General features: G+C 37.1%; 3 protein-coding genes across 3 annotated transcripts in view; 1 reads left to right on the forward strand and 2 right to left on the reverse strand.

Annotated features, from left to right (window-relative positions):
* Positions 1-1,426: 1,426 nt before the first annotated feature.
* On the reverse strand, positions 1,427-2,539 carry LOC128238092 (uncharacterized). Its single transcript, XM_052953666.1, has one exon. It carries the CDS (start codon positions 2,537-2,539, stop codon positions 1,427-1,429), a length of 1,113 nt encoding a protein of 370 aa, XP_052809626.1.
* A 693-nt stretch (positions 2,540-3,232) lies between these two features.
* Positions 3,233-7,053, reverse strand: LOC128238093 (uncharacterized). Its single transcript, XM_052953667.1, has 2 exons — positions 6,958-7,053; positions 3,233-6,448 (listed from the first exon to the last, which is right to left on the reverse strand). Exons 1-2 carry the CDS (start codon positions 7,051-7,053, stop codon positions 3,233-3,235), a joined length of 3,312 nt encoding a protein of 1,103 aa, XP_052809627.1.
* Positions 7,054-11,775: 4,722 nt separating this feature from the next.
* Positions 11,776-23,951, forward strand: part of LOC128237500 (ras-related protein R-Ras2-like) — a 30,160-nt gene continuing 17,984 nt past the window's right edge. The window contains exons 1-2 of the mRNA XM_052953085.1: positions 11,776-11,914; positions 19,341-19,428. Of these exons, the coding sequence (XP_052809045.1) occupies positions 11,801-11,914; positions 19,341-19,428 (202 nt within the window). The 5' untranslated portion in view covers positions 11,776-11,800. The remainder of the gene's footprint in view (positions 11,915-19,340; positions 19,429-23,951) is intronic.

The following is a 23,951-nucleotide window of genomic DNA, read 5'->3' on the forward strand; positions in this document are numbered from 1 at the left end:
ACAACAGTCTTTAAAACTCGTACATATATTTCAACAATTATCATATTCCAAAATCGTGAAGTTTCACGACACTCCCCACTTATTAACGGTTAGATATGTTCATTACTCATGAACTAAGGTAACTGTAATGTCACAATAAAATATGAAATCAGTTTATCTTAACTGAGAAAAAATAAAGCAAATAGTTTATGAGTTTACCTTAACAGTATATAATGTTTCAGTTTAATTATTCTCCACCCACGAGTCATGTACTATAAAGTCCTCTGTGGAAATGATTTCCTCATTTCGATAAACATAGGTACGTTCACACCTAAATGTTACATACTGTGTCACTCGAGAGATTTCAGAATCGGGTCTGGCGACTATATTATCATCACTGTTAACTATACTTTTTGTATCACGAACACTGTCGACATCGTCAGGAATAACATCCTCACTTTCATGAACTTCACAACTTTCGGCAGATACACTTATATCATCAATCTCACCGATTTCACTTAACTCTGCAGAAATACTTACTTCACTACACTCACCAATTTCACTTATGTCTGCTGAAACACTAACTTCATCATGTATATCACTAAAATGAGCGTCTACACTGCTCACATCACTATACACAACATCACGTAATCCACAAGATACACTTTTACTGTTAGCATTTACATCACTGCTGCTACCACTGCTGCTGCTGACGTTGCTGACGACGTCATCACAACCGTTACTGATGACGTCATCTCTGTTGGTACTGCTGCAACTGCTTACGGAATCACTGCTGCTACTGCTACTACTGCTTACGGAATCACTGTTGCTACTGCTTTCAACGTCATTCATAGTCAGCAAGTCTAAAATCGAGTCGTCCTCACTCACATCATCATAATAACTTGCTGTAGCTTTATCATCATTGCCCCTTTTCGCCAACAAAGCCCGGCGTCTTGCAACGTTGCTGCCAAAACCATGGACTCGTTGTAGATGGGAATATAAATAACTCCTTCTTTTAAATGTCACTTTACATTTGTCAACTACACAGTTCCATAGTTCTATGTCTGAGTGTTTTTCTTCAATGTGTCTTTTTAAGTTTCTTTTATATTTGTAACTCCTGTTACAAATGTCACAAATGCAGTTCACCATTTTTACAACTCAAAAACACACGTCTTCTCTCAGTAAACTCTGGTTACGAAATGACACTACACACGTGGATTTGCTAATCCTTGCTGCACGAGAAAAGCGAAATAAAAGATACGATAATCCTTTGCTCCGTCGGTGATAAACCGTGTAGTGTGTAGCACGTGGTCACAACACAGCTATTTAACTCTTTTAACCCTTTGCGGCGCTAAATTGTTATTTAATTACAGAAGTTAATACGTTTGGAGAATACAGTACTGATATTTATTTATTTCAGACAGCATTCACAGCATACTTCCACACATTACACTAAAGTTTTTATCTTCCGCTTTGCAGCCTCCGCAGCTAGCCTAACAGGTCGTTTTGTACACTGTTTGGTTATCTTGTCTCTTTGCTCCGGTGGCCTATCTGTACCCGGTGTCTGCTTGAATATGTCGTTGCACTCAACTGGATACAGCGAATTCAAAGGTCTACCTAGAACTTTCTTTGACGATAACTGAACTTTTGCTGATCTGATTTCATTGTCTCTACTATGAACAAGTTCTTGTACTCTTCCAATTTTCCAACTACCTCTTGGTGTGTTGTCTTTTATTAACACTGTATCTCCTATTCTGGGTACATTGTGTGATACAACCCTCCCCGCCTTGAGAAACGTCTGGGTCCTCTCACGAAGACTACATTGATACTCATCTCTCCAAATTCTCCAAAAGTCATCTAGTAGCTTCTGACCTTTTTTCCATATATTCAACAATCTTTCACAAGAACTGTCATAAGGACTATAGTCTGTATCATCACTTTCAACACTTATTTCTGGTATTCCTGTTTTAGGATTAGGTGTTAAAAAATGACTGGGGGTAAGAGTGATATTTGAGCTCAGGTCATCTGTGATGTACACAAGTGGTCGGGAATTCACGACTGATTCTATTTCTTTTAACAAAGTTTGCAATTGAATTGTAGTGAGCAACTTTCGTCCAAGAGACTTTCTTAATGATCTTTTCACTAATCCGACAAGTCGCTCATAAAAACCACCCATCCAAGGTGCTAGTTCTACAATGAAGTGCCAATTTATTCCTGAAGATGATGTATACGATTGAACTTCACTGCTGTTTGTCACATTCTTCCATATTTCATCGAGTGTTTTATTTGCAAGTTTGAATTGATTAGCGTTATCACTAAGAATTTCACTTGGAACACCACGTTGAGACACAAATCGTTTGAGAGCAAGAAGAAATTCTTCTGTTGTCATATCTTGCACTAATTCCAAGTGAATAGCTCTTGTCACCATGCACGAAAAAAGACACACCCACACTTTCTTTGATCCTTCAGGAGCTTTCACGTACAGTGGTCCAAGATAGTCTACACCTGTTCTGGCAAAAGCATTTGACTCTTGAACTCTGGATGCAGGTAAAGGTGCCATTTTTGGCATTCTGTACGGTCCACCTTCATGTCGTCGACATACTTGACACAAACGTAAAACTAACTTTACTGTAGCACGACCATGTGGTATCCAATACTTGTACCTAAGTTTTGCAAGTGTCTGTAACACACCAGAATGTAATATATTTCTGTGTGTTTTTTCAATGATAAGTTGTGTGAACCGTTCTCTTGGTGGTAATAGACTAGGTCGTCTTGCTCCTTCTTCTAAATTTGAATTTTCCAGTCTGCCTGTACATCGAAGGAGGCCATCACCATCTACATACAACCCTAGTTGTCTTTCCAAGTTAGTTGCTTTGTTAGTCTTGAGGCCGTGTAGTTCTTTGGAATAAACTTTCCTCTGAACATAGTTTGTCCAAATCAATTCTGCCTCTTTGATATCATCACTGTTTAGATCAGAATCAACTTCTTTCCTCCTCAGTTTTCTGATGAATTTGTTAACATATGCTGTAACACGTAATAGTTTGGTAAGTGAGGAATATCTTTCACAATCCATTTCAAATGGAGCACAAATTTTCTTTTCACTATGACTGTCAGAACTCTGACTATTTTCTCGAGAACTTTCCTCTACTAAACAACTTTCCTCACACATCACTGTTGGGTTTTTACCTGACAATGACTGCTGACCAGTTATCCATGTGTTTGATGGGTCTCTCAGCCATGTTGGTCCATTCCATCATAGTTGATTCTCAGATAGCATGGATGTAGTAGAACCTCTCGTTGCTATGTCAGCAGGGTTTTCCTTTGTGTTTATATAACTGATCTCTATGTCTTTGTTAACTTTAATTTCATCAACTCGGTTCTTCACAAAAACCGGTAACTTTTTATTACTGTTCAACCAACCAAGTACAACTTGTGAGTCACTCCACAAATAATCTTTTGATATTTCCATATTGAGTTGTTCTTTCACAAACTTCAGACATCTTACTCCGATCAACACAGCCATTAGTTCAAGCTTAGGTATAGTCATCTCTTTGACCGGAGCAAGTCTTGTCTTTGCAAATAACAGATCTGTTCTTGATTCTTGTTGACCCTCTTGATGAAGGTACACAGCTGCCGCATATGAAGATTTTGAAGCGTCACAGAAACACAAGAGACTGCAAGACATATTCTTTTGATCACTGTTTGCAAGGCACCGATTAACTTTGCACTTTGGAATGTCTTTCAACTCTGAATCTATTTCACTCCAACACTGTCTCACTTTTTCATCATCGATTGAATCATCCCAGTCAAACCCTCTAGACCACAATTCTTGAAGAAGCACTTTCCCTTGTAACACAACAGGAGAAAATAACCCCATAGGGTCAAACACAGACGCTACTCTTTTCAATATGTTGCGTTTGGTTGTGGGACAATCGTCGTCCATGACCTTTGGTTCTTTCACAGAAATTTTGTCAGATTTGTGATCCCAGATGTGACCGAGAACCTTCATTTCCTTTGGCTCTGCGAGATCGGCTGTTGGAATGCACTTATTGACTTCTTCACTGTTAGTAAGCCATTCGCGTAAATTCATGGACGCATCATTGAAAATTGACTTTGCTGTTTTGTATAGATCAATAGCCTCTTTGTCACTGTTTGCTCCGGTAACAATGTTGTCAACATATATGTCACCTTTCAATTTCTGTGACACGTCTGACTCATATGAATCCAGATGGTTTTCCACAGTAGCACCTAACAAGAAAGGACTCGATATCACACCAAACGGTACTCTGCAGAAACGGAACACTTGTAGATTCTCATATGTGACTTCTGGTTTTTGAACATCTTTTATCCAAAAGAATCGGGTAACATCTCTTTGGCTAGTCTGCAATCCCACTTGTAAAAATGCCTTTTCAATGTCAGATACCATTGCGACTTTGTGTAGACGAAATCTCATCAAAAGTCCACACAGATCATGAAGTAGAACAGGTCCTCTGTATACACAATCGTTGAGGCTGTTGCTGTCTTTGGTAAGTTTTGCCGAAGCATCAAAAACGACTCTAACCTTTGTCCTAGTTCTGTGTAGGTTGACAACAGCATGATGGGGTAAGTAGTGCTGAAGACCATCTGATTCGGCTTCCTCAACTTTCTCGATAATGCCTTTCTGAAATTGATCTTGGATGACAGAGTTATACTTCTGTAAAAAGTCTGGTTTTCCTTTCAGTTTCTTCACACATGATTTCAGTCGACCATATGCTAGCTCTCGGTTCTTCGGGAGTTCTTGAATTTCATTTTTCCATGGCCAAGTGACCTGATAGCGTCCATCCTGGAATTTGATGTTTTTCTTAAACATTTGCATGGCCGTATCATCATCTGAATAATCTGGCTTGTTCTTTACACCAATGGCTTCAATACTCCAGAAATCCTCCAATTCAGGTTTACTTTCAAGAACACTATCGACACATTGAAACACATTGGTTTTTGTGAACGTAGATCCATGTGTTAGAATTAACATATTTGGTACACTGTCGTCTGTTTCTTCAGAGGTGGTACGTCCAGCTAGGATCCAACCAAGTTTTGAACTTAACAAATACAGTCCTGGTGTCACTTCCAACTTCTGAGAAAGTACAATATCCAGGTAATAGTCATTACCCAGAAGAAGTTCCACATTTGCCATTTCACAATTCCTCGGAATAGTATCTGCCAGTTCCACACTGTTCACTAAGTGATCTAAGTCACTCATGGCTTTAATGTTAAGTGTTTTCCTTTGAATGTTACCACTGATCACTGGGACAATGTTTGCTTTGATTTCAATGTACTGTCCATTCTTCAACTTCAAATACAATGTAGTCAACTCTGTTTTGATGTTCTTTGAATGAGTGCTACCAAATGTAACAACTTTTAATTCTTCAGTTTTCTTTGGCTTTAAACCGAGCTTATCTGCTAAAGACTTGGTTATGTAAGTTCGTTGAGAGCCACAGTCTAGAAGAATTCTTGTTTTGACATAATCTGTGTTTGTAAGATCTTTTTTCACTTCTGTTGTTGCAGTTTGCATGAACACTGTTTCTCCGACAGAAACCATAACATTCTCTCCAGAATTTGTCATGTCCTCTACACAAGCTCCTACCTCTTCAGTAAGATTGACGTTGGTTTTTGTTGAAGCACCTTTTGTAGAGAACTTCTTGAGGCATAGGCTTCTATGATGTTGATTGAATTCACCACAGTACACGCACGCTTTACTTGTTTTACACTCATTGGCCATATGTCCAGATTTCAAACATTTGAAGCAACAACCTTTGATTTTTCTCTTTCTCTCGTCTACTGTTCTATATTCTGTGCACTCGTCGCTCCAATGTGACCTTGAACAATATTTACACACATATGGTTTATTTTCAGATTTCACTCTTTGTGCTTTTTCACTAGCAAACAATGACTCAGCTGAACTTTGTTTCATTACTGTGTTGGAATATCGATTCCCACCAGTAGTAGGAGGATAACGGTAAGGTGGTTTAAATCCATTCACATGGCTTAGAGGGTTCACTTTTGTAACACTTTGATACTCTACTTTTTTCTTATCTGCTCTTTCACAAGCAACAACATAGTTTTTCAACTGTTCTCTCAACTTCGTTAGTGTCCATTCAGCCTTTGCTTCTTTGTTGAACTCGAGTTGACGTAGTACTTCCTCCGGCAACTTGGTTCGAATCATAGACACAAACACGTGTTGATTGACATTTTCTCCAAGTACCTCTAAGCTTCTGAGGTGTTTTTCTGTGGTGTCTATGAAACTTCTAAGGCTCTCCACCTTATTCAAAGGAGAATGTACGTTCATCAGAGCTTTGTAATGTAAATCTACAATTTCTTGTTGATTTCCGTATCTCTCATGAAGGAGTCTCAATGCAATCTCATAGTTTTCGTTTGACCTTGCCAATCCAGCAACGGCACGTTTTGCTTCACCTCCAAGTTTGGTTTGAAGCTGAATTTCTCCACGTTGGATAAATTAGAATTCTTATGCACGGTGCATTCAAAGACATCCCAAAACTCACGCCACTGTAACTTGTTTCCATAAAACATGTATAATTCTATTTTTGGAAGTTTCACTGAGTTTGGCTTCACTTTCCCTTTACGGTCTAAATTCTTTAAAAGTTCAAGTTGTTGGTCTATTTGTGTACGCATCAGATCTTTCATTGATTCTTGAATATCTACAAGCCTTGTTGCATTTGAAGGTTCATCTTGAGAGGCAGCTCGAACATCACTAGGACACAGGCTTTCATTAAACTGGTACAACTCTATTAAACAATCTTCAACTAAGAAATTTAATTGGCAATCTTCATCTAAAGCCTTTTCAAGAAAATCTGCTTCATCTTCATCTAATATCTGAGACAGCTTGTCAACTTGGAGCATTAACTTTTCGGAATATGTTTTCAACAAACATTTTGATTTTTGAATCTGTTTAAGCATGTCAGCTAATTCAAATCTACTTACGTCTTGTTTCAGTAAATCCTTTGCGACTCTAAGTTCCTTGTCCAAAGTATTCCTATACCTTGTCCTCACTCCTTTGGTGGATGCAACTGTCGCCATTTTGAAATTACACTGTGTCACAACAAGGCACTACACAAAAACACAACACACTTTTAAAACACTTCTTCTAAACATCTATATTATCATTATATTGAAATCTTATTTGTAATAGCTGACATCTTGCATTATACAAATAACATTATTCATTTGTTAACATCCCTTCCAGGGCCTCAAAGTTATTGCATAAGTGCTCTAAGTCTAACACGTGCAAGCACGATTAGCCTTGGATTACATATGTGTCAACATTTGATTGGTTGATATTGATACATAAGTCTTTAAACTCCTTTGTCAGTAAACTGTTTCATTCTCCGTTACTTTTGGCGGCAAATAACTTTATGTAAGCATGCTCCGTTCAGATATTGGCGGGAAAATACTTACATAAGGTATGCCACGTGTTTCATGCTTTTTATGCTTTCTTTGTTCTAAGCCATATTGGCGGGAACTTAGCTTGGTATAAATAGGCTGAATGTTATATTATTGGGGGATCTAAAAAGTGAAAGGTGTATTAACATGAAATGTGTTATTGAAAGTTATAACGGGGTATTAAAACGGAGTAATTGTTAAAAGTGTAAACTGCTTGTGGAAAAAGAAAAAGTGGTAAAATAAAAATGTTAAAATTAAAAGTTGTTCTGTTATCAATGTGTCGTAAAGTAGTTGTTTAATTATTCTTCGCCACAATTGCCACTATATGCTTTAAATGGTGCAAAGCATACGATTCAACTTCGATCAATTGAGCAACAAAATCGCAAAATGTAACGAAAGAGTTAGCATATACAGTAGAAAAACGAGCAAGTAGTGTTGAACGATAAAGCTTTAAATGCATAATTTGGAGTACACGTTTTGACGAATGACATTTTATGCCTTTATGATATGAATACAACACATGTATTAAAAACTTGTTAATGGCCCCTTTACCATAACGAGTTATTCAAACAGTAAAAAGTTAGTATGCGAGTGTAGGCGATTCTGCTAAGGTAATTCTAGCCAGTGTTCATAGTCCTCAAATTCAACGTGCGTAAAAGTTTCGTCGTGGCGTCTGAATAAAATGCGGCCATTCCTGGTCCACACCGACTTATTCTCGTCTTGCATTTTAAGACGTATTAAAGTAAATACTTGCTGGTTAAGGCGAGTGGGGTCATCATTGACAAAACATTTCCTTTGTCCGAGTGTCTTTTTGTGTCGCATCGCACTTTATTTGGTCAATCTCGACATAAACCTGGTGATAATAGGTCTGGGCTTGTTTATATGATATTTCCCAAGGCGATGCCCTGTATCTATATCTGTCTCATTTATGTCGAGCTGCAAGTTCTTAATTTCTTTTAAGAACGTTGCTATTGTGTTTGATGGAGTTTCGTGCTCGTCCAAGTCTGGTAGACCGTACACACGGATGTTGTTGATTCGTGTGTATTGTTCAAGTTCGTTCAATCTTTTCTTTGCCTGCGTTCCCTCGTGTTTTGACATCATATTTGTATCTATTCTTTCTTCTTGTTTTTTTAATTATTGTTTTGTTTAAGTTATCTATTTGTTTTTTGAGTTTGTCATTTTCTTCGGATTTTTCAAAAAGCTGCAATTCAAGTACTTCAACGCGTTTTTCAAAGCTTGTCTTTATTTTGTTTATCTTTTTCTCGTCATTTGTCAACAATTTCCTGAATGGCTTTCTCATCTTTTGCAGTTATTTTTTGCACATTTTTTTCAACAGCTTTTTCCACACACACACACATTCACATTTTATTTTGTCACGGTAACATATCGTTACAACAGACATGTTATAACATATACAGGCAATTGGGTAAACAACATGACGGAAAATAACAATTGAGGCAATTTTACCACCGGGTACAGTGACAAATCGCTAACAGGCATGATGAAGGAAATCAATGCAATACAAAGTTGTACAGCTTAAGAATTTGGCATGTATACTACTCGTTGATCTGCTCACAGATCTGTAGTAAAAACAAGTCCCTTAAACTTGCCTCTGGATATTTTATGAATGGAAATTCGCCTCGTTTCGTTGGCTAACGGTACAAAAAGCACGTGCAGAAAAACAACTATATCATTGATGTATCTGTCATCTTTCGTATTCACGTTGGATAGTTTTTTTGTTAATAGAGTCTAGCTGTTTCATGATTGATTTGATTGCACTTGTGGTGTCCGTTAGCTCAAATGGTTCTTCAGTAGTTTCTGACTGTTCTTGTGTTTCTTTGCTTTTCTTTTTCTTTGGTTTATTTTGTTTTGTTGTTTCATTTTACAGTATACTGGGAATCCTGTGCGCTGCGGAATTCTTATTTGTTTTTTTGTTTTTTAAACGACAGCTGATTAAACTGGCAAGCGAATGGCATTGATTGCTTGTATTTGTCAAGATGGAGATGTTTGAAATGTTCTCGTGTTGTTTGTCACTAATGTGGCTGTATGTGTTGACTGGATATTTCTGTGACTAGTGATCTGCATTATCTGGTTTGGCGGAGCATTGTTATCAGAAAGTTATTTAACAAGATGCTTTCTGGCACTATATGATTGGTTAGCCATTTGTCTCCCGGAAGTCCTACAGCTTCATTATTGTGGTAAGTATTGGTTGACGTTTATAAACCATTTTAATATTACAAACAATGCGGAGGGATATCCAGGTCGCTTGTGATTAGTCTAGCCAATACAATTGTCTGATATGTTATCTTACACATGTGTGAGATAAAAATATTCGTAATGGGTATATTACACGGAAAACAGGGGAAAGCATGTGATACAATTATTTCTGAACCACTTTCACAACGTTGTCAATGGACGGCTAGCGAACAAAGATGGGCCATTTCGGGTACGGTATCGTGTAGGTGGTGGCAACCTGACAGACTACAGACAACCTGAAAGACAGTGGCGACGAAGAAATAGTCACACCATGGCATCGGGTAGACCTTCATTGAAATAGGATTTGATCCTAATATAAACTATTTATATGTCATAACCATATCATCTTCCAATGTAGATATCGTAAATATTATTTATGTAGAACAAAATTATTAAAATACTTTTGTATATATGGGATATTTTGATAGGACGCTCTTCTGGTGACCTTTATCACGTCGAGTTCGGTGTGTAAACACGTATTCGTCGAGTCCGCAGGTCCTGTCCTAAAAAATTGAAATCTCTTGTAACAAAATAAAGTATTCATATTCAACATGCAGAATCAATAAAGCCTGCCAAGTACTTTTGAGTCAATTGATCATCAAAACATTCCTGGAATAAACATATGGATATCACAACAAGCACAGCAAATACCCAGGATTTTTATAAGGAAAATACGTATAGCTTTCCACCATATGTAAAAGAAATGTGCTATAAAGCCTTGGTATGTCCAAATTTAGAATACACGTCTACAGCCTGGAGCAAATTAAATTTCGGCAACAAGTTCTTAAACAAGTACAAAGAAGAGAAGTGAGTTATGTCTGTAAAACTACCAACATACCGTTGGTCTAATATAATGGCATAAACTTGGTGGTTAAAGTCAAGGTTGAAAAAAGATGATGATTAGTGACGACTAGTAGCAATTCGTAAGATTGAGTATCCGTTTCTGAAGCCATGGTTGAGAGAAGTTAACGGTGTGTTTTGGTTATTTTTTGCTTTTCAAGATGACCCCCATATTGTGACGACAGGAACCATCTACTATTTTATCGCAGTTATTATCAACGGTGCATGTGCTTTCGCCTTCTTCGAGAATACCCCTGGTACTCTCCAAGAGACCACACAGTTAATTTAATAAAATGCTAATTAATGTGTCTCAGTAATGGTCGGTACCGAAGACAATGCCAGTTTATATGCCTAAATCAATGCTGTTTTTTCGAACGCATTAGGTCTCTGGACCTAATCGACTTAAGTGACTAATCGCGATTTATTTATGAATACAATTACGTTTTCAAATGATGTGGGGTCATTTTGACCTATTTCATTGACTGTATTTGTTTGAATTGTTTAAAACGAACACAATTTTGTTCCGTTCTTTTCTCAACTCAGCCATCTTCCATTCTGCATACTTTATAACCGAATCCGACAAAAACAGCCAATTTTTTTAGTTATGATATTAACATCCAATAACACAATACAAAATCATACATCAGCACATTTGAAATACAAATAGCATATAAAAACGTCTATGCAATTTAAAAAAATGCCATCATTGATCAAAGCGCGGGTGCTATGAACTATAAAATATATCAAATACACACACTAAATAAAATCTAAAGTTACGGTCAAAAATATTGGCTTAAAGAAATATCACAATTCATATAAATGGTAAAATATCTATGAATTAAAAACATATAACATTCAATATTCAGCCTACTTATAATTAATATTTCCTTCGCAACATAAAAAACTACCTAATTTGATTTTTTTTATTTATCATAGTTTATAATAGAATATTAAAAATAAAGCAGGAAAAACTACTAGATTTAACTTCAAACTTTTATGTTTTATACTTACAGTATACTTATTTTTGTAAACTCAAATGTTATTAAATTATTTCCTCATATATGAGCCAACGGTTACGATATGACCATTCGATTTCTTAACGGTTACAAATTGACTAACACAATGGTTACGAATCAACCAACATTGAGCGGTTACGAAATGGAAAGGTTACGAATTAACCATAATTCGTTTTGACGGGCTTACTTTGACCAAAAACGTGCGGAGCTATCACCAAAAGTCCCTGATTGTGTACGAATGTGTCAAACGGATTGTAAACAAGTTGACAATTATGTCAAGGAATCATCATCGAGGGGAAACTGGGAATGTGAACCAGAATTATAAACTGGTTGTAGTAGGGGGAGGAGGTGTGGGAAAATCAGCTCTTACAATTCAGTTTATACAGGTATGCCGGAACTTGTAAATGTATGCCAGTTATTTCATTAACAGTGTAAGTGTGTAAAATAACACAGCTAATTCAAAAACACATGATAAAGTTTAATTAGTCACACAAACAAACCCAAACTTGTTCAGATTTTGAGAAAAAAAAATGACTTGCTAAAAGCTGGGAGAGTCTTTAGCGGTGGATTAGAGAGACATGTTTTTTGCTCTAAAAGATTGTCTAAAACTCGATGCCTAGCCCTTTTAAGTCTAACCCTCAAAGCGAGTGTCATCATATTGAACTAAGTCATTTCTGTAGGAGTGAGTAATGCTTTTAAATGTGCAATTATGATATGAATTAAACATCTGTTTGTGTAGTTACAAGAAGGCGAGTAGTTCCCAGACACTTCTTGAGTTTTTTTAAGATGTTCACCGCAATTTGGACGATATCTAATTTTTTTTATAATAAATTTCAGTTCTTCTGTTGAAATTGAGTGATCATTTAATATTTATTATTTATTCTTGTATTATTTCATGAATTTTTCAATTTTTAGCTCAACTATTCGAAGAATAAGGAGAGCTATGCTACTCACCCTGGTGTCGGCGTTGGCGTCACACCTTGGTTAAGGTTTTGCATGTAAGCACCTGTCATTATCTCATTAAAAACATCATTTATTGCATCGAAAATTTGGATATGTATTCCCAACTATCTTACATACTAAATTAATGAAGTTAGATAGCAATTATTTGAATATTATGCAAATAATAGGCCTTTATTATTCGACTTAGAAATTCTGGTTAAGGTTTTGCGTGTAAGCACACATAGGTTAATATCTCAGCAACTACTTGAGGTATTGCATTGATACTTGATACAATGGTACTCAACCATCCAACCTACTAAATTAACCAAGTTAGATAACTCTAGTTTGCATTTAATGCAAAAAATTGCCCTTTATTATTTGACTTAAAAATTCTGGTTAAGGTTTTGCTTGTAAGCACACATAGGTTAATATCTCAGCAACTACTTGAGGTATTGCATTGACACTTTATACAATGGTAGTCAATCATCCAACCTACTTAATTAACCAAGTTAGATAACTCTAGTTTACATTTAATGCAAAATAATTGCCCTTTATTATTCGACTTAGAAATTCTGGTTAAGGTTTTGCATGTAACCACATTTAAGTCAATATCTCAGCAAATATATCATGTATTGCATTGAAACATTAGATATGTATTCCCAGATAACACTTTTTTGAATATAATGCAAATTATGGGCCTTTATTATTTGACTTAGACATTCTGGTTAAGGTTTTGCATGTAAGCACACAAAGGTTAATATCTCAGCAATTACTTGATGGATTGCATTGAGACTATATACAATGGTACTCAACCATCCAATCTACTTAAATAACCAAGTTAGATAACTCAGGTTGCATTAAATTAAAATAATGGCCCCTTTTTATACGACATAGAAATTCTGGTTACGGTTTTGCATGTAACCACATTTAAGTCAATACCTCAGCGAATACATCATGTATTGCATTGAAACTTTACACACAGGCTCCCATCTATTTAACCTTCTTATTTAATCATGTAAGATAACTCTATCTTTTATAATATATATTTTTTGCCCCTTTATTATGCGACTTAAAAATTCTGGTTAAGGTCTTGCATGTTAGCACACATAGGATAATATCTCAGCAACTATTTGATGTATTGCATTGAGACTTTATACAATGGTATTCAACCACCCAACTTAATGGAATAACCAAGTTAGATAACTGTATTTTGCAAATAATGGCCCTTTTATTATAAGACTTAGAAATTCTCGTTAAAATTTTGCATGGAACCACATTTATGTTAATATCTCAGCACACCATGTATTGCATTGAAATCTAATCTAACAGTGATCCATGCTTGTTTCGCCAAAACGTTTCAATCCTTACATTGAAAAGCGGCGGAATAGTCGAGCCCGCTGTCTCTGTGACAGCTCTTGTTTAATAGGATAGTCACAATTCAAATATAATATTATATAAGCATTGTCATAACTCCATGATTAAATAGGCCAATGTACCTTACTCATTCAGTCATGAAATCATTTGTGAAATTAGCTTTTCCTTGTAAAATTGTATAAGCTCGCCGGCGCCAAATATCAAAATCTTGTTATGTGCCTGTAGTCCTTATTTTATAATTATATTTAAGTTTTTTTATTGGATTCCAAGCGGAAGTGATATGCAATTTTGTAAACAACTGGAAACATTTGTTTTTTTTAACATCAAATAATCCTCGCCAAATGAAAAGTGTTGTTACCTGCTGAGGCATTTCAAGCACCTGATCCTTGATATATGTAACTTTCAAAATGAGGCGAAAAACGTGATTATCAAAGAAAAGGCTTGAATTCAGATTGTTACAATAGCGTACCATAATTACTATGATCAATCTACCACCTGTTCGTGAACAACTGTTTTGACCATACCAAAGATGGCAGCTAAACCTGTGTAAAATCACTTGCAGTGATCTCTTTTGACTAGCAAAGGGAAGTATATCAAATTAAAACCTTTAATTAAAGTTTGCTTTTAGGATCTTGTATGTAAAGTACGGTACATGCATGTTTGCACTTCAATGTGCCTATTAACTTAAACAATTACCATTGCACTTTATTGAATTAAGACAAGGTGTACACTTTACAAAATTACATATATTGGCATACAATCCACTTTAGGTAATACATTATCTGTAGCTTTGTTGTCCTGTGAAACCAACTCCACAGATTCTCATCACAGCTCCTTCTTTTGATGTCTGTTAAGGGCTGGAGGTGTCGGGTCAACTCAGCCCAATAACCTTTTCGGCCTGTTGCAATTCAGAAAGGAAGCGTGCCTGTGGAATGCCGTTGTTTACACCTAATTTGAGGATTATTTTGAGCCCTTAAAGTGTTCAAAGTAAGCACCAAAACACCTTTGGTAATTGAAAATTTTCAAAGGATATTAATTCAAAGTTTATCGGCAAACCACATGAAATAGCCTTTGGCCATTAACAACAGAAATATGGCAAAATTTCATTAATACATAATTTCAACTATAGAGAATTACAGAATAAGTATAAATTAACATTATTTAAGGATATAAAAAAACATGTTATTACATGTAAAGATAAAAAAATGTTTAACATTGTTATGAAGGAGAGGAAAGAGAGTACTGCTATTGTATACGTAAAGTATTTGTTAGATCTATGGCTTCTTTAATGTAGTTAAGTTTGCTACATGTGTCATGTTTTTTGCTTAACATAATTTGTTTAATCATAACTAAACTTGGCAATGATATTTTAAGCGTAATAAAACTGAAATGGTAATTGAGTCCGAAAGGACCAGACTGAATAGGTAATTGGGCCAAATTGACCTGGATTCAGACAGGATTGTGGCTGCCCTGAAGTAAAGAAAATTCACAATGGTTTTATCCTGCTTGTAACTTTGCACGTTGGACCTTATCCTACTTGTGTATGTACTGGTTGAGAGTCCAAATCCGAACACATTTTTACAATTATGTTTGAGATTTTTTGTCCTAGCTAGTTAACTTTTCATATGAAACATCTTTGATTAATGAGTTAACATCTATGTAAGCATTGTTTTTTTTCAATTTATGAGGAAAATGGTAACAGTATACCACCTTTCAGTTAACCCTACAGTATGGAGTATTCAAATCCCGAACACTTTTAAGAAAAAAATACTTTCAAAAATAATGTATTATTTTAAAAACGTTTTGCTAAATTTTGATGAACAGATGTTTAATACAGATAAGTGATTTAAATTGGAATTGAAATTAAACAAACTTATATTCAAAACTTGATTGTTTATGTCTTGCCAAATGTCAACCTTTTAAAAATGCATATGTACATGAAGTTTATAGTAATAATTATTTTATTTAAATTTACCACTTGGCTGCAGAATTTTGTTTTACAAAATTTACGTTCAAAAATGTTTTCTAATCACACTGCACATTTTCTATTTATAAACATCCAACAAATGTAGTTCAACAACACTGTGTGTTTTATTTATCAGTGTTTGTATACCACGTGATAAATGACGTCACATAATATTTTGACAGTGCCCGATCAGACTGCCGTATTGTGATAAGGTTTGTCGAAGTGTTTGAAGAAACTAGACTCTCAATCAAACTCTGGTAAAAGACCGAATGAGGGGCTCCTTAAGAGGCGAAGACTGCGCTATGTTTCATCGGAAATGGTGAAGAAAAAGTGAAGTTTTTTTTGTTTTATGTCGTCATTCGAAGCTAAATATTGCCTTCTGACGTAGCATTTATGACGTAATTTATCACGTGGTATACACACACTGTTTATTTTATGATGATCTTTATGGGAACAGGAAAGGTTAAGTCCATGAAAGTGGTAGTTGTCAGTGTTACAGGAAATACTTATAAACCAATGTTAACTGATAAATAAGTATCCCTAAATGACCATTACCGGGACTCAGACTCTTAGGCCTAAATACTGCCATCCTTGACAGCCTTCATGTACAGTTTATTACACTGTGTGACTGTCAAGAAGCTGATTTAGGTGGAAATACTGCCCTCCTTGACAGCCCCCTGTACAGTTTATTACACTGTGTGACTGTCAAGCAGCTGATTTAGACCTTAATACAGCCATCTTGACAGCCCCCCTGTACAGTTTGTTACACTGTGTGACTGTCAAGCAGCTGATTTAGGCCTTAATACTGCCCTCCTTGACAGCCTTCCTGTACAGTTTATTACACTGTGTGACTGTCAAGCAGCTGATTTAGGCCTTAATACTGCCCTCCTTGACAGCCTTCCTGTACAGTTTATTACACTGTGTGACTGTCAAGAAGCTGATTTAGGTGGAAATACTGCCCTCCTTGACAGCCTTCATGTACAGTTTATTACACTGTGTGACTGTCAAGCAGCTGATTTAGGCCTAAATACTGCCCTCCTTGACAGCCTTCCTGTACAGTTTATTACACTGTGTGACTGTCAAGCAGCTGATTTAGGCCTTAATACTGCCCTCCTTGACAGCCTTCCTGTACAGTTTATTACACTGTGTGACTGTCAAGCAGCTGATTTAGGCCTTAATACTGCCCTCCTTGACAGCCTTCCTGTACAGTTTATTACACTGTGTGACTGTCAAGCAGCTGATTTAGGCCTTAATACTGCCCTCCTTGACAGCCTTCCTGTACAGTTTATTACACTGTGTGACTGTCAAGCAGCTGATTTAGGCCTTAATACTGCCCTCCTTGACAGCCTTCCTGTACAGTTTGTTACACTGTGTGACTGTCAAGCAGCTGATTTAGGCCTTAATACTGCCCTCCTTGACAGCCTTCCTGTACAGTTTGTTACACTGTGTGACTGTCAAGCAGCTGATTTAGGCCTTAATACTGCCCTCCTTGACAGCCTTCCTGTACAGTTTATTACACTGCGTGACTGTCAAGCAGCTGATTTAGGTCTAAATACTGCCTTCCATGACAGCCCCCTGTACAGTTTATTACACTGCGTGACTGTCAAGCAGCTGATTTAGGCCTAAATATTGCCTTCCATGACAGCCCCCCTGTACAGTTTATTACACTGTGTGACTGTCAAGCAGCTGATTTAGGCCTAAATATTGCCTTCCATGACAGCCCCCCTGTACAGTTTATTACACTGTGTGACTGTCAAGCAGCTGATTTAGGTCTAAATACTGCCTTCCATGACAGCCCCCCTGTACAGTTTATTACACTGTGTGACTGTCAAGCAGCTGATTTAGGCCTAAATATTGCCTTCCATGACAGCCTTCCTGTACAGTTTATTACACTGTGTGACTGTCAAGCAGCTGATTTAGGCCTAAATACTGCCTTCCATGACAGCCCCCCTGTACAGTTTATTACACTGTGTGACTGTCAAGCAGCTGATTTAGGCCTAAATACTGCCTTCCATGACAGCCCTCCTGTACAGTTTATTACACTGCGTGACTATCAAGCAGCTGATTTAGGCCTTAATACTGCCCTCCTTGACAGCCTTCCTGTACAGTTTATTACACTGTGTGACTGTCAAGCAGCTGATTTAGGTCTAAATACTGCCCTCCATGACAGCCTTCCTGTACAGTTAATTACACTCTGTGACTGTCAAGCAGCTGATTTAGGCCTAAATACTACCTTCCATGACAGCCCCCCTGTACAGTTTATTACACTGCGTGATTGTCAAGCAGCTGATTTAGGCCTAAATACTACCTTCCATGACAGCCCTCCTGTACAGTTAATTACACTCTGTGACTGTCAAGCAGCTGATTTAGGCCTAAATACTACCTTCCATGACAGCCCCCCTGTACAGTTTATTACACTGTGTGACTGTCAAGCAGCTGAATTAGGCCTTAATATAGCCATCTTGATAGCCCCCCTGTACAGTTTGTTACACTGCGTGACTGTCAAGCAGCTTATTTAGGCCTAAATACTGCCCTCCTTGACAGCCTTCCTGTACAGTTTATTACACTGTGTGACTGTCAAGCAGCTGATTTAGACCTAAATACTGCCTTCTATGACAGCCCCCCTGTACAGTTTGTTACACTCTGTGACTGTCAAGCAGCTGATTTAGACCTAAATACTGCCATCTTGACAGCCCCCCTGTACAGTTTGTTACACTGTGTGACTGTCAAGCAGCTGATTTAGACCTAAATACTGCCATCTTGACAGCCCCCCTGTACAGTTTGTTACACTGTGTGACTATCAAGCAGCTGATTTAGACCTAAATACTGCCATCTTGACAGCCCCCCTGTACAGTTTGTTACACTCTGTGACTGTCAAGCAGCTGATTTAGACCTAAATACTGCCATCTTGACAGCCCCCCTGTACAGTTTGTTACACTGTGTGACTGTCAAGCAGCTGATTTAGACCTAAATACTGCCATCTTGACAGCCCCCCTGTACAGTTTGTTACACTGTGTGATGGTCAAGCAGCTGATTTAGACCTAAATACTGCCATCTTGACAGCCCCCCCTGTACAGTTTGTTACACTGTGTGACTATCAAGCAGCTGATTTAGACCTAAATACTGCCATCTTGACAGCCCCCCTGTACAGTTTGTTACACTGTGTGACTATCAAGCAGCTATTTTAGGCCTTGATACTGCCTTCCATGACAACCTTCCTATACAAGTTATTACACTTTTTGACCATCAAGCAGCTGATTTAAGCTGAAATACAAGGTAGTGCATTTTAAAAGTGTTGGAAAGCACTCTTGTTTTGGAAAGTTGAACAGCACTTGCCTAAAATAAAACTTAAGTTGAAATATACAACAATTACTGCTCTCAATAAGTGGTAGTTTTTGTTGATATATTTGCGCTTTACTGAACCATACAATGTTTAAATATCACTACCGGTAATTTTACTTTTATATTTCTTTTTTCGGTATAACTGCAAATTACCGTATATGACATCGTTTTTTTGTTCTTTTTTTCAGTCATATTTTGTGACAGACTATGACCCTACCATTGAGGATTCATACGCCAAGCAGTGTGTCATTGATGGAGATGTGGCACGGCTGGACAGTAAGTGTTGGATTTGTCAGAATTATATTGTAATACAAACAGGAAGACCTGTTTCAGAAGTAAATGCTGAGTTTACTTTATTTTGCCTCCAAAAGTGGCTTGTCACATTATATTCAAAACTCAGGCTTCTAAAAAGTTCAGGTTGAACCTTATCAAATGATAGAGAAACCGATCCGATACTATTTATTGTACTTTATTAAAATTTGAACTGGCCCAATTGCCATTTGAACCGTCCATAACGGCAGTCAATTCTTTCTGGCAACACTAGAAACTGTACACTGCAGTAACTACTATTAAACATAATATTATATCCATAGTGTTATTTTGGTATGTATAATTTCAATAGCTTGGGTTGAAGATTCTTTAACTATTACTTAAACAGCAAGAAAAATGGTTAACCCTTTTCAAATCAGGGGCATCCCTTAAGGCATCCTCCAGTATGCCCTGACAATTAAATCATAGGCAGTCTCCAGAATGCCCTGACATATAAACCAGGGTGTACCTAGGCATACACCAGTATGCCCTGACATATAAACCAGGGTGTACCTAGGCATAGACCTGTATGCCTTTACATATAAACCAGGGGCATACCTAGGCATACACCAGTATGCCCTGACATATAAACCAGGGTGTACCTAGGCATACACCAGTATGCCCTGTCATATAAACCAGGGTCATACCTAGGCATACACCAGTATGCCCTGTCATATAAACCAGGGTCGTACCTAGGCATACACCAGTATGCCCTGTCATATAAACCAGGGTGTACCTAGGCATACACCAGTATGCCCTGACATATAAACCAGGGTGTACCTAGGCATACACCAGTATGCCCTGACATATAAACCAGGGTGTACCTAGGCATACACCAGTATGCCCTGTCATATAAACCAGGGTTGTACCTAGGCATACACCAGTATGCCCTGTCATATAACTCAGGGTGTACCTAGGCATACAACTGTATGCCCTGTCATATAAACCAGGTCGTACCTAGGCATACACCAGTATGCCCTGTCATATAAACCAGGGTCGTACCTAGGCATACACCAGTATGCCCTGACATACAAACCAGGGTCGTACCTAGGCATACACCTGTATGCCCTGTCATATAAACCAGGGTCGTACCTAGGCATACACCAGTATGCCCTGTCATATAAACCAGGGTCGTACCTAAGCATACACCAGTATGCCCTGACATATAAACCAGGGTGTACCTAGGCATACACCAGTATGCCCTGACATATAAACTAGGGTGTACCTAGGCATACACCAGTATGCCCTGACATATAAACCAGGGTCGTACCTAGGCATACACCAGTATGCCCTGTCATATAACCCAGGGTGTACTTAGGCATACACCAGTATGCCCTGACATATAAACCAGGGTCGTACCTAGGCATACACAAGTATGCCCTGTCATATAACCCAGGGTGTACCTAGGCATACACCTGTATGCCCTGTCATATAAACTAGGGTCGTACCTAGGCATACACAAGTATGCCCTGTCATATAACCCAGGGTGTACCTAGGCATACACCAGTATGCCCTGTCATATAAACCAGGGTGTACCTAGGCATACACCAGTATACCCTGACATATAAAGCAGGGGCATACCTAGGCATACACCAGTATGCCCTGACATATAAACCAGGTCCCCAAAATTAGGAATAAAATTTGACGTTTTGGGATTCAATCCCTCAACCTATTGGGTGATAGGCAGACACATTTACCACTAGAGCACTCTCAATACCAAATTGAAATATCTCATGTAATGCTATAAATGATAAATCATAGAATACATTTAACCTAAAACATTTTGAAAATGCTTTTAAGTATGCTGAATTATAAAGTTCTGGTCATCACAGTCACTGGCTAGGAATAAGGCTTGAGTGTATTTAACTTCTTCTTTTTTCTGAAAAATAAACCGGCAATAAAGTACTAGATCATATATCAAAAGTGTTGAAAGCGGTAGTGACATGTGGTTGAGCCACTTAAAGACACTTGGTGTTGGTTGTGGCTGGCCAACACAGGAAATTGCCACTTCGCATCCAAAGATCATTGTTACTAATATTAAATTGTCCACTTGTCTTGTTATCACTCATAACGAATAAAATACTGTTTTATCCCACGCCAAACTGAAGGTTTTAAAGGGACTTTACTCCGTATGATAAAACAGCGAAAAAAAGAGAAAAATGTTGTATGATGTATACAATGCATTGGAACTAACTAACTGAAGTACCACACAGTTTACAATTGTCCGCCCCTCCGAGCATCCTTATTTCCGTCCTGTCTGTAGTCCTAACTTAGTTACTGCTGGACAGATATTAAATGGACATTATAATGTAAGCTTTTATCATGTATTCAAATTTTATACTTTTCTTAAAGTTAAAATATTGAATCAATTTTATAACTGTGATAATAAAATAGAAAATTAGAAAATAAAACATAGAAAAAAAAATTGGCCGACAAATGGGGTTGAAACCCAGTCTGCAGACGGGGACCTTATCCACTGTACTAGGGTTGACAGATGCTTTTGATCAGTGTTCGGCAACATATAGATTCAATGTCAAAAATGTCAACATTGAAACAGACGTTGTCAACAGTTGAATGTTTATTGTTATTGTTTTGAAAACTATTGTTGGATGTGGGAAGATGCTCCAAATGAAGTTATCTTTTTGTGGCCATGTTTTGGTAATAAGTTCATGGATACAGAGAAGATTTCAAAAGACCTTATTCAACCTGTTAGTTATTTTGATTTTTTTTAAATATGCTCCTTCAAGCAGGCCTGCTTCAAGGAAAATTATGTCAAGTGAGTAGGAAAGTTACACAATAGTAATTGAACTTTAAGAAAGGGGAAAAGTCCAGAGCCATTCCTATTTAACTGCAGTACAAAAGTAATACGAGAATTGTGCATAACCACGGTGATTGAAATTAGCACAAGCCCTGCACGTGTACAATGCTTTCCGGGCCTGCTCAAATTCTTGATTTTATATAATAGGGCTTGTTGAAAGTTTTTGACACTAAACAATAGTTGTAGAATTCAGGCTTATTATTCTCCAGACAAAGAAAGTTTAAGGGGGTACCGTATGTTGGAGTCTCCCTGTGGTTGGTCGGTCGAAATGTCCATTGCAATTTCACTTGTCAGGAGCATAACTTTAAAATTACTGGATGGAATTTAATTAAACTTCATACAATGGTAAAGCACAATGAGAGCAGAAGTGCAGCATACAAGAACCTTAACTTTATTTCATCTGTGTTCAGGGTTATTGCCCTTTGTTACTTTTTTGTGGAGCATAACTTGAAAAGTACTGGATGGAATTTAATTAAAGGAAATTGAAGTCCATGACTCAGGCTTTAATGATTGAAAATGTTGAGTTATGCCCTTTTTACCAAAAAAAAACGGATGAACCTTTACGTTGGATCAGGGGTGCTCTTGTTTTCTTGATGACCAACATTTTTGACATGACAAATTATTTTTTGTGCAGTAAAGTTTATTGACACAAGGTTAAGATACTATGTAAATACAAGCATGGGGATGGGGCATACTTTACAACTATGTTTATTTCCCATTATGAGCAATTATTATCCATTATCAAAATAACAGTTGACTGCCAGAGAGGTAACATCATTGTGAATGTGTTAATACTTATACTAATGTGATTTATTTACTGTTTGCAATAAGTGTTTATCACTTCCTAGTTTTGGGTACACTCATGATTCTAAAGAGTACTGTAATTGTTTCACGCATATCTGTTTACAGGTAAAGTTAGTACATTAATGATGGCTAGATTATTTCACAATCATTGTCAATGTTTTGTACAGATGTTGGAAACTTAAGATGTGTTTAAAGCGGATGCAGTCAATATGTCATTTACATTTATTTTAATGTTTTGATGAAATTCCTCAATTGAAAAGTATGAAGACATGAAGTTAATACCAAAATAAATCAGAAAAATAGGCTCACCAGGAACTATTTAACTATTTATAGCCCAACCCCGGGGGGAAAGCACCAGATTTTGGTGTTCCTGGATATTAAGTATGCGGAAGAAAGATTAAAAGAAACCAGGGACCTTGTTATCTTGTTTAGTGTTCAATGTTTTCTTTTGTCCAATGAGAAGGCAGTATTTCTCAAGATTTCCAATACATTTATTTCAGTAAATCATCAGTCAGCGGTTATATTGGTTGAGTTTAGTTTAAACTTACTTAATATTACAACGATTGTGAAAAAAGCTATTGCAACTTATATTCATCACTCTCATTGGCACTATGATGCGCACAATGTTGCGCGAGAGTGTGGTCTTGTGTTGTGGGGAAACTGGAGTACCCAGAGGAAAATTTAAATGATGCAAAGCAATTTATATAAACAGTGACTGGTACACTTAGTGGGTTGATTTAATATCATGTAGAGCACTAAAAAAAGTAAAAGGTTGTTAGTATGTACTGAATAACACAAGATGAAATGGTTATGCAACTGTGTGGCATCAAACCATTCATTTTTGTAAGTAAACACTTAACAACCATTA

Source organism: Mya arenaria, chromosome 6, assembly GCF_026914265.1.
Source record: "Mya arenaria isolate MELC-2E11 chromosome 6, ASM2691426v1".
In the NCBI taxonomy this organism is placed as follows: domain Eukaryota; kingdom Metazoa; phylum Mollusca; class Bivalvia; order Myida; family Myidae; genus Mya; species Mya arenaria.

Coding starts and splice junctions, on each gene's coding strand:
- LOC128238092 (XM_052953666.1), bottom strand. CDS start 2,539: ATGGCACCTTTACCTGCATCCAGAGTTCAAGAGTCAAATGCTTTTGCC.
- LOC128238093 (XM_052953667.1), bottom strand. CDS start 7,053: ATGGCGACAGTTGCATCCACCAAAGGAGTGAGGACAAGGTATAGGAAT. Junction 6,449..6,957: donor AGGATTTACTGAAACAAGAC/GTAAGTAGATTT, acceptor GGAGAAATTCAG/CTTCAAACCAAACTTGGAGG.